An 11,855-nucleotide genomic window follows, 5' to 3' on the forward strand; every position below is an offset into this window, starting at 1 on the left:
GCTATGCACCTCTTTAATATCCTCTGTCCAGAGAGTGGCTGTGACACACAACATTCCAACAAGTAATTATAAAGTTCAAAATATAGCTTGCATCACTATTTTTTGAGTGGAAAGCTTTATTTGAGGAGGTAGATTGTGTTTTTATCTCGAACAAGACTTACGCATTTTCGAGTGCTATGTCTGGCATCCATACTTTATTCGAGGAGACAGTCACAGATGTGACGTTACCGTGATCCGAGACATTCCATACCCGACACGGGTCCTTCCATACCTGAAATGCAACATGTTGATGGTTTTTAGGGTGATTTGGTACTCTGGATCCCGCGCTCAACGGAAATGCCTTACTCACCGATCGACACCGTGATCATTACCGAAAGCGCCGCGCAAACGGGCGAGGTAGACGAATCTGGACCGATCAGTTACGTGTTAAGCGGCCCTGATGTCATAGAAAAGATATTGAGGTTCTCTAAGTTCCCTAGGATCTACTCACCGCTCTGAGGACTCCAGAGGAAGATATCGACTGGCGAGACTCATCCTGCAAAAGTGAGTAGGGTAACGGTCCAGCGAGTTTACCTGATTTTCCCTTCAATATGTTTGTTCTTCTCAGTTCTGTTTCATTTGTAAACGATTGACGTTTTTCCAGTTTTGTTTCAACTCTTATGATATTTATAGGAAACGCATTCAAGCACACACGACATTTGGGAACCTTCCCACGCCTCACGGCCATGAGGCCTTCCCTGCCGGGTTAGGTCCTGTTAGGATAGCCTTCATCATGTCTAGCGTTGATTACTCATGACGCGCTTCCCCTTGGCATCGAAGATTTTTAAGGCAACCCATCAACTCACCAATCGGACAATCTGCTCGAGGTAGAAATGGATGTAGACTTTAACGGGATCTGAGTAACTGAGGACGGGCCTTGCATCCTTCTTGCAACGCGCGTTCAAGGCATCAATGACAATCTGTTCCGGGGAATCTGAAAAAGGAATTGGAAGTTCGTCAATTGATATCATTCGCTAAAACCGCGAATATTAATCGCCCGCGAAAATTGTGCGGTTCACATTGGTCAAATGAGGAAAGATGGCTGATTATTGCTGGTATATGTACCGGTAAGTAAAACATCGTTGTTGGTATTTCCAAATGATCGCTACTGCTAGCAGCGTGGGATAATAGTTGATGCACCGACAGCCTAATTCTAAGACCGGCCGTGTTGAGTAAACATGGCTTATTAACCTTTCAGGAGGGAAAGTAATGAGAACTGTATATAAAACCTCAGGGTATATAACTAAACTCTATTGACTCTTGAGAAAATCTTAGGTCTGCAGACCGAGATCAGCATGCATTTTCTGCCCACCGGTATATGACCCCGACAACCTTATTTTCCTACGGAAGGTTTCGTTATGAAAGAAGCTTGGGAACGAAAGGAATCTGTTAAACGGAGATAGTGAGGGTCTCTGCCAGAGCTATCAGACACTCAGGAAGCTCTCTTGGACTTTAGCGGCTAATGCACCGCCAGAAAGCACTTGGGAAGACACAAAACGTAAACACTCTTGGGAGCAACGGGCGTTTTGGACGACAAGACTTACTTAAGCCCTTCGCTCCTCTGAGAGCATAGCCCGCTCTTACTTTCCCCCATCGTCTTTATTCCATGTTGGCGATCCTCCCACGTTCCCTTTGAGGGCCCGTCGTCAGCGGTTCAGGGTCTTTCGCTGTGGGTTGTATGTCAGAGCTTGGCGGGCGATTCTGGACGGCAGTTTCATCAGTGTATGCCGATTCTACTCCCGGTAGGGTCGACGGAGTGTCTTCGGATCTCAACAGGGTTCTCGATTGCTCTCTTCTACAGGTTTTTGTTCGTTACTCGGTCTGTCCATTTGAGGTAGGCCATTTACGTGGGCAGCTGTTGATCGTAAAGACTTGGAGGTTCTTCATTGACGTCGATTTCAGAATACCGGAAGGGTTGCCCCAGGCCCCCCCCCCCCCCCCCCCAAAAGAGATTGAAATCCGCAGGCATTATTTCAGGATATTCAAGCTGATGGTACTCACCTGGTCTCCCTGAAACCTCCACCAAGGACGAGAGGACAACAATCCACGTCATCAAGAGAAGGTTCACGAGGGCATTGCGTGAGAACATGCTCCCTTTTCATTCTTGGCGCTATCAATGCAATCTCATATTCTGTATTTCTAGGGTTTATCCAATGTTGTGATGATGACGTAATACCGTATTAGCTGCTCTTCCTCAGCACGAGTTACTCAACAGGCCTGATTCATTACGTTGGATTTCAGTGGTAAGCCTACCTAGAATTTTTAGGAGTGAATCTGGACGCCTTTATCGCCCTCAAATCGATTTTCCCGAGATGCCAGCTTGAGATGAAGACTCGGACTCGGTGTGGTGCTAGGTTTCTGGCATTTGTTTGGGGACAGTTCAAGGTTGTGACAGTTGTACAGAGGGAAACAGTGTTGTGACGGTTGTTTAGGGACAGTTCAAGGTTGTGACAGTTGTCGTGGGATGGTACACTGCCGTGGCTGTTGTTTGGAAGATTGTGATATTTGTCCAGGAACATGCCATGACTGTTGTTTTGGACAATGCAAGGTTGTGACATTTGTCGAAAGACAGTACAACGCCGTTACTGTTGTTTGGGACAATGCAAGGTTGTGATAATGCCATTTGTCCAGATACAGTACAGTGTAGTGACCGTTGTTTGGGAGGTTGTGACATTTGTCCAGGGACATTACAATGCCATGACTGTTCTTTTGGACAATGCAAGGTTGTGACATTTGTCTGGAGATGTCAGTTAAACGCTGTTTCTGTTGTTTGGGACAATGCAACGTAGAGACATTTGTCTACGGACATGCAAATGCAATTACTGTGGTTTTGGACACTACGAGGTCATGACATTCGTCTGGGGACAGTACATTGCTGTTAGTGTTGTTTTGAACAGTGGAAGGTTGTGAAATTCGTCTCGGTGCCATTTATGTTGTTTTGGACAGGGCTAGGTTGTGACATTCTTCGAAGGACAGTACCATGCCATTACCGTAGTTCGGGACAATTCAAGGTTGTGAATGTTGACAAAGGACGGCAGCATGCCACGACAAGACAGTACCGGTAGATAGGATTGGATACATACTGTCAAGACTACAGTGTATAGATAAAATGAATCTTTATTGTTACATGTTCACTTATTTGTAGCGGATACAAAAAGCCGAAAACCGAAATAAGTCTTACAACATGATACAGGTATATACAGAAAACAATCATATCGTTAATATATTATCCAACTATCTCATGTTATGGTCAGACCACTTAATGGATTGGACAGCAACATCCACATTACATCACATCACTTTTAGCCATATTAAGTCAGCTCTAGCCATTGCCGATCGTTCGCCCACCTTGGGGCCGACCCAGCCCACAGTAACATGTGCGAGAATGGTAGCCCGCCAGTAACGAGACTAGCAAATCAACGAACGATTCGCGGAACCCGTGACCGGAGACTCCATGGCAACGAAGCGAGCGGGAAACTAGCCGATAATGTATGCGTAAGGCGACTAGCAGCGCCACCAAAATCACAGTAGCGGCAACGGGTAGAACTACAATGCAGACGATAGCAACCACGTGTGATAGCGCGGCCGCCCTCAAATATGATAAAGTTTGACTGACTAACGATCGTTCCTTGGTGCATTTTGCGTGGAAGTGGATCTTTTTGATAGACTTTGATCAATTTTCGCACAATACTATTACTCTCTCGCCAAATCATGGCAATTCAGATTGAATTCGCAACATTTTTAGCCAGACATTGTTTTACATAATACATTCCCCACTCATGTGCAGCATTCGCAAGTGGCGAATATGGGAACGGGTGCGCCAACCCTGCATGTCACATAAGGTACTAGTGGAATCCTTACAACAAAGGTGCAATGGTCTTTCCTAATTGCTAGCCAGTTTTATTGGTTGTTTCCATAGAATTTGACCTTTGTAATCAGGACATATCTCAATTAAGCACAGCATTTGCCAGTCCCAAGAGTGTCCTTTATAGAGAGGTTCAACTGTACAGATAAGTCACATCCTCCTTCTACTTGAAATGATTGGCTAGCTTAGCAGTCTTATAGTCTGCTCGGAGTTGTACAAATGACTGAAGCACAGCTTTGTCCAATCCACCCTGAAATGACAAGATACAAGTTTAAAATCATAGAAACAGCCACCCTCTGCCAAAGGAGAACCTAGTATTTCAAATTCCTGGTTGTTGTGGTACGTCCCACAGATTATCATATCAATGAACTTTGGAACATGTTAATTATATCAGAAATCACTATTGTTAGAGTTTTTGTTGAAAGAATACATCCAAAAGTTGACAGTGTCAAAAGTCATAAGCAGATTATCAGCGGGGGTGTTCAAAATAGAAACTGATACTTTACGGAATTGGTTGTCTCTCTCACCAAACACCCCTCGAAAAGAGCTGTCATTTCACCAAACTTTTTAATACCACCATCACCATGTTCAGCGTAACAACCAATACCGACACTGAAGTACCAATTCCTAAACTGCCAATCATCCTTACCAATTGTTCTCCATTGCAGACTTGCTTGAGATTATCAGGGACGACAACGAGAAGATTACAAAGGGCATGCAGTGTGTTAAACAACTGCGTCACAATCGGCACCTTGAATTCTTGTACACACTTCCTGTATTCGTTCACATCACAAATAGCCAACATAGCACCTGCAAAAATAAAATCATGAAAACATTTCTCTGAATATCTTGGATATGGATGAAGTTAGACATCCTATGGAAGACGCAAGAGACAAAGGACAACACAACACAGCCAAGAATATCACACAGATCTGATTCGAAAAAACAGTTCAAGATGTCTGAAACCATGAGTTATATCGGGTACTCACAAAGATTTGCAACAAAACTGTGTGGATATCAATGGAACTTATACAAAAGTGAACATTGTCCACCAAAAACCTGGGTAACTATTGGAAAAGAGATAATTGCAGACATTGTTTAACATAAAGACAATGGGCCCATCACTCACTGCTACAACGTAGCAGGGTTCTCCCTTGTAGAAAGGTGGACCAATTTGAAAACCATGTGTAACCCAAACTGATAAGATTTCCAAGAGTAGAGCAGCGACTCAACTTACCCATGGAATTGAATTCGTATTTTTGGAGATGCTCATACACCACGCGATGAAATCTTGTTCCAAATTCAGTAAGGACAGCCTCAACATTTTTCCCATCAAGTGCATCTCGTATGGACTCCAGCTGACCACTCACATACTTGACCACACCACGGCATGGCTGGAACAGAGAATGAGCTGTGTGAATATTGTATGATCAAGCTTTGCATGTCACTTGATCCATTGGACTTGATGCCATGAGGCTATTTCTTTGAAAGCAATGGGCCTTTTTAAAACATCATTCATATACTAGCGAAAAAACTCAGTCAAAGGTCAAGACCAGTCAGTCCCGACAGTGACAAAGACTAACCGGAGAAAACATCTGCATTGGCACATCATCATCTGGTTTGAAGTCTGTCTTCTTTTGTTCTGAGTTGAGGATATATTTCACCCAGCCTATTGAAGCTAGCAGAGACCTAGGGAAAGATAGTAAAAAGATCTGGTAGGATTAACGCTATAGGCTTCAAAGGGTATATTCTTACACTTTTTAGCTGAGTGAACTCTTAGAATCTCATGTCGTCCATCTGTAATGTCTGACCAGTATCAATTTATACACCTGGGTGGAGTAAAGGCAAGTAAGACCTGCCTTGAGTCCCAAATCGACTGTGGGGTTTGAACAAGGTACATCTTGACCACTTGGCTCGAGTCTGAGGAACTAGACCACAGTGGAAGATGGATACAATAAGCTTTCTTACCTATCTAAACCTGTGTCCATCTTGTTCTCCATCTGCTCCATCAGGTCTCGTTTCTTCTGGAGACACTCGCTGTGTTTAGGAGATGAGCTAAAACAGAACACCAAATACAGGTGAGAAAGAGCCTGCAATGCTGTACTCCTCCTTGTTGGCTGAAGATGGGACTTTTGGAAGGAGGCTCACAACCTAGTGGTTAACACTGCTGGCTGCAATGCAATAGGGTCTGGGTTCGAACCCGGGGAGTAGCCAGGATTGTATTTCTGGATGAACCGGCAGAGAAATGAGGGGGGTTCTGGATCGAGGCATGGGATTGTCTTACCTGACTAGAGGAATGAGGCAGTTACTGAACTGTTTCTCAAACAGATGAAACATTGTGTTCGCCTGTCCCACCACATCAAAGAAATAGATCTTTGGCTCAACTTTCTGGTCAGGAGGTGGTATAGCTGAATAAGACGGAAATATATAGATGTACTCAGATTTGTAAGATAGGAATAAGGCTTGCTCTGATCCAGTTATAGGACCAAACATGCCAGAGATGTAAACTGGGACACCATTTTTCTGGACATATCAGTGGACAAACAATGCTTTTTTACAAGTTTAGACAACTGATAATCAGTCAGGAGGTTAACTCACCTTGTAGGCCCAGTTCTAAGGCATAATCTATGTGTTCTTGACATAAATATTGCACTAAGATGTCATAGATCAGCATCGAATGATTAGGAAGGTCTGTTTGACTAGACAGCTGAAATGAATCAGATAATGAACATAAGTGTATAAAGTAAAAAGATTCTGAGATATCTATTCTCAGAGTCTTGTCAGTGTAACATCAGCTGGAATCTAAGATTAACATGACAGTGTCTTTTATTATTTCTTATTTATCTCTTTCACTGCCAGATCCTAAAACGTCTCTATGGCTGCACAGCAACTAATGAATTGAACCCTAGGAAAAAATGAAAACAAGGCAAAAACTCTGTTTGACCACATCATCCAGATTGAAATCACTTCAGCAACCTTTAATTTAAACCACGGATGATTCTTACCACTTGGCATCTCTTAAAAGCCATCTTGCATTCCTGTAAGAGATTGATGGCGACCTCTTGTGAGAGGAATGTTTCACCTCCAAAGTCCTCTATCGCTGGACCGAAGTTGATGGTCTTTGTGCCAATCTTCGCTTGGATGTCTCGGGCCAAGTCATGCAGCCTAAACGAAAAGAATGAAATGTGAAAACATTTATGCCGGGACATACCAAATCTTTGAGTTGACTTGTCTGCTGGTTGCAAGGTCACAGTGGATAAAGATATCAGTTCACCATCACAACAGAACAGAACCAGACCCTCCTATAAAGAAAATCGACGTCATTTGGGCATCCACTTTGGATGTCAATCTGTGTCCCCATTGACCTTGCCAACAAAGTGCGCGTCGTGTGAACAACGCCCGGACTCTTGTCTTTTTTTCAAGGCACGCTCATAACATTTAAAGGTAAACCTTTATCAACCTTGGACATGGCATCTTGGACAAAAGCTGTTATTTTTAGCTGTCAGGTTTTCTTTCTCAATAAAAATCAAAGTCAACGTTTTTAACAGCTCAAATATAACAGAGAATAAGGTAAAGAAAACGGAACAGAAAAGCATTAACAGAAAGGCGCAGAAAAACCTACATTCCTGTGTTTTGAGGAGTTCTCGGGGGCCTTTGACTGTATCAATAGAAAATGTCTTTGGTATAAACCACCTAAAATAGGATTTGTGGTAGCTCTCTTAAGACTATAAGACAAATGTTGTGCTACAGTCCAAATCAATGGTCACTACATGCATAAGGATATTTTGCTACAACCTGTGGAGTCTGCCAGGGAGATTACCTGTCCCCAACATTCTTCACTTTGGACATGTATCTGTCACTTATATTTGCACCTCCAATGTTATCCTAACTTACCCTCCAGTAGGGATCACTCTCTTCTGATGATTCTTATGTTCGTAGTAACGGCCCAAAATATACGCCGACTTTTCATTGAGGAATTTCGTTTCAGCACTGAAATGAGTAGAAAATAATAAAATAGGGATCAAGGAAATAGAATTGGTGCGAGTAAAACTTATTAGATCAATTGAAAACTCAGATATATATCCGTGAAGTGTACTTGTGACTGTGTATTTTGGTCACAAGTACACACTCGTGTACAATGGTCACATGTGCACATCTGTCAAAAGTCTACACCTGTGTACATCGCGTACGTTGGTCACAAGTAAACACCTGCGTACATTTCTCACAAGAACATACCTGATATATGAGTCCAAGTATTTACTGAAGATGCTTTTAGTTAACTTTGGGAGAAATGTAGAGTCACTGCCCATCTGGAACCCTGACAAGTCATTTGAAAGCTTGGTTGTTCTCGTGTATAGGGTGTAGAGATTTTTCAGATATTTCTCAGAGTCAAATCTGTCAGAGAGTATGCCGTTGATATGATCCTGGAAAAGTGAGAATATGGATCAATGTCAACTTGACCTTCAAGCCTTGCACTTTCTTTCATTCATCCTTTAGAAGAGCCAGCAACAGCAAATCATTGGACTCACCTGTAATTTACCGTGATATATATTTAGCACGAGCTTTGCCATGACAGCCTCTGGATTGGTGAATACCTCATTGATGAGTAGGTTGGTTTTGTAACACAACGGTAGTGTCTCAGCAAACACATCTTGTTGTACAAATTTACCCTGGAAAAAGAACAACCACAAAACATAAAATTGAGTCGACTTTGTCAGGCATATTTTTAACCAGCAGGTCTCGAGTTTAAGAAACATCGCCATTTCATACTTGTGTTCTTGAGCAAGACACATGACCCTTGCATTGCTTCTCAAGGCCATGAAGAATAAGCAGGTACCACTCTTATTAGGCAGTTAACTGGATATCAATCAACCTCTCACCCGAGATGCATCTCCTACAAATCCAGAAGCAACTACTGGTGTCCATATGATATGACAGCCCATCCAACTTTATAAACAGAATTATTGTAGCTTTACAACTAAATGTTTGATTTCATAAACGAATTCAAGCTGACCTTCTGACTCTCTTCAACAAAGGCATCTATGCACTGTGGATAACCCTGAAACAAGCAACAAACAAGGGTGGATAACAAAAATATTGCGATTTTTATGAAATCCGTATGTCTAGTGCATCTCAACTGGAACATTGTAATTCTTGCTCACATTCTAGATAATTGTTGACTTGATATTGAACAACTGATAATGCTATCATAACAGCATCTGATCAGCTGAACCTCACATTCAGGTGAGGTTCTTATGGTGTTCTTTTGGTGTTTCCACATACAGAACACTCTCAAGGTCCAAAAAGATGATCAGTTACCTTAAAATGTGACAATGTGGCTGCTACTCTCTTCATGGTCCTCTTATCACCATTGTGATGAGCCTGGAGAAAATCATCTATCAGATTGCTTTCGATCTCATCATATTTGTCTGAAATCTTCTGCCGGGCAGTATCAAACCTACAAACAGAAGAGAAAATTTGCAGGATTTGCGCAGTCTACAAAAGAAATCCATTTAACTTGACAGAAGGAAATATGGTGTCAGTTAGAAGTCATAAAACAGGCTAGAACAATTTATTACAAAAGGAAAAATCACAATTAAGATTTACTTACTTGGTACCTTGAGGTAACTCTTGGGCGATTAGGTGTAGTTTCTGGATGATATCAGCTGACAGGTAAAGCTGAAGAAGATATGTCATAAAGGATTAATTTTAACAAAAGAGAAAAAATATATTACACTAGATACAATGTTGGAGGTTGAGAGAAAACTTGATTGACCTCTCACCTGGTTGGGTTCAGTGAAGACAGCCGACTTCAATGGTTCATCTGACAAAAACTCTGAAAAGAAGTTCATGAGTTTCTGTGCCTCAACGGCCCTTGCTCTAGGGATGTTGACCCCCTCCAACTGGTCTCCCAGATGCACCACTTTGGTAGCGACGTAGTTGATTCTTTCATCAAGGACTTGGAAGTGTGAGTGTGCGGTCTAAAAGAGAAAGGATTCTTAGTCACATCGATAACATAATTACATTGGACCTGCACCACCACATACTTCTGCACTGAGCTGTGTGTCATACTGAGCTGGCATCCCACTGATATGAGCCCAAGGTATTACAATGGAGAGAATACCACCAGAAGTTCAGAATGAGTCCTTATACAGGTTCCACCTGATGCAAAACTTGTACCAACCTGTATACTCTTGTGCAGTTCCGCAACTCGTGTCCAATGGTTCTTCTCCTCCTCGCGGCATAACATTTCCAATTTCTCAGCACGATTTTGTACTACTAAGTTCAGGTCCTTCAAATCTGAAATGGTCTTCTCAAAAGACGTATGCAAGATGTCTGGATCAAAATCTTCAATAGTTCCTTTTGATATGTTTGTTGTTGTCCTCCATGCTATACGCTCAACAAAATCATCAGCATCGAAAGGCTCCTTGAAAAGATCATATATAAACATCAATGTATTGTTTGGTTGCATAGAAAAACCTCTAGACTTGAACTCTGTAGCCCTTTTGGTGTTACAGCCCAATACTGGTGAAAACCAAGAAGAGAGGAATAATCTTCTTTTTCTTCTTCTACTTAAGTATGACACTAAGAGGTGGTTTGGCGGTAGTCTTGTTCGACAAAACGGGCTGCCATTCTTTGTGTTTTTTCAAGAGTCTTTTCTTCTTTGCTATTAGGCTTAGGAACCCACACGGCAGCGGCATATTCAAGGGTAGAGTGGCATAGTGCGATATATGCTGTTAGTGCTGGAGTTGCCTTTAAACGAGGTGGACAAACGTTGAGGTTTCTTGAATGTGGCCACCATAGCCTACATACAATACATGATGACAAGATGCACCTGGGAATCAGCACCACATTTTCCGATGGCATTTTTTGCCTGGATTTTGATCGAGGTCCGAGTTCCTGGAAATCCCAAAATGTCCTCATGTGGTGTGCATCCATGCGGTTTTGTTTGTTGTGGCCCACAGTGGCTTCCACCGCCTGGTCCTGGTGCGAGGGCCTCTAGTCTTATTCCTGATCGGGTGATCCTGTGGTCATCAATGACACCATGGTCATCTAAGCCACAGAAAATGCTACATTTTTGCATCTATATCACAATTAGTTGGTTTGAAAATAAAGCCGAAAATACTTTGATAAGGTGAGCCAAAACTGGGATGAGAACAGAGGAAAAACCCTCGGAAAATGTGGTGCAAGATTCTGAAAAATATTAAAACTGGGCGTTTCAACTGCCTGCATAGCAATATCGGGCCTTAAACCTTGACTACGCATACCTGCTCAAGTTCTTCGACAGACATACTTTCAATATGTGGTCATCAATCGGTTCAAATATGTCTATGAATACAACTTATTCATGATTTTGCTGCAAAATTTGGAAGTGTTTTGGTTTTTAAACTGTGGTCGTCGTTCCGATAAACCCACTTTCATCAATCCACCACGGCCGTCGTTCATCATTGCAATGTACTGGGTGTTTCAAATAAAATCACCAACCGGGAATCAATGATTGTCTATATGAGTCCATAATAAACAATCGTATTGGTGAGGGTGAGAACAAGTCACCAATGTCCAAACACTTAACAAACACATCAAACTCTAGTCTCTAAGGCCATGGGAATGATTAATCCGGTTTACTGACCGAGTGATTTAAAAAGATGTTGAGGCTTTTTTCAGTTTTAATTATTCATTATCGGTTTAGCCAAAATGAACAAGTGCCAGAGCCACGCCCAGTTTTGGCCATTGATGGGCATGTTTACCAACAACGACATGTGGATTTGTGTCACGTGCATTTGTTTTGATTCCGATGATTCTATTCGTAATGCTAATAAGGCATTTTTATGTGTATTGCTTTGATAATAATAGATGAATATAACATAGATAAGAACAAGTCACTTTTTCACTATCAGTAGTGCCAATTAACCCATTATTTGAGGAATACTAGTGAAAAGCGTTTAGGCCT

The 11,855-nt window shown here is 42.1% G+C and overlaps 1 protein-coding gene across 1 annotated transcript; it reads right to left on the minus strand.

Annotated features, from left to right (window-relative positions):
- Window positions 1–3,151: 3,151 nt before the first annotated feature.
- LOC135484668 (exocyst complex component 5-like) lies at window positions 3,152–11,305 on the minus strand. Its single transcript, XM_064766299.1, has 17 exons — window positions 11,173–11,305; window positions 10,089–10,331; window positions 9,688–9,885; window positions 9,516–9,583; window positions 9,224–9,362; window positions 8,919–8,963; window positions 8,434–8,574; window positions 8,141–8,328; window positions 7,799–7,894; window positions 6,910–7,069; window positions 6,503–6,611; window positions 6,189–6,312; window positions 5,873–5,959; window positions 5,488–5,593; window positions 5,142–5,298; window positions 4,554–4,714; window positions 3,152–4,154 (listed from the first exon to the last, which is right to left on the minus strand). Exons 1-17 carry the CDS (start codon window positions 11,194–11,196, stop codon window positions 4,068–4,070), a joined length of 2,133 nt encoding a protein of 710 aa, XP_064622369.1. The 5' UTR covers window positions 11,197–11,305; the 3' UTR covers window positions 3,152–4,067.
- Between the last annotated feature and the right edge of the window lie 550 nt (window positions 11,306–11,855).

The sequence above is a fragment of the Lineus longissimus genome, chromosome 3 (assembly GCF_910592395.1).
Source record: "Lineus longissimus chromosome 3, tnLinLong1.2, whole genome shotgun sequence".
NCBI lineage: Eukaryota > Metazoa > Nemertea > Pilidiophora > Heteronemertea > Lineidae > Lineus > Lineus longissimus.

Coding starts and splice junctions, on each gene's coding strand:
- LOC135484668 (XM_064766299.1), bottom strand. CDS start 11,196: ATGTCTGTCGAAGAACTTGAGCAG. Junction 6,612..6,909: donor CTTTTAAGAGATGCCAAGTG/GTAAGAATCATC, acceptor GATTCATTTCAG/CTGTCTAGTCAAACAGACCT. Junction 6,313..6,502: donor CTTAGAACTGGGCCTACAAG/GTGAGTTAACCT, acceptor CGTCTTATTCAG/CTATACCACCTCCTGACCAG.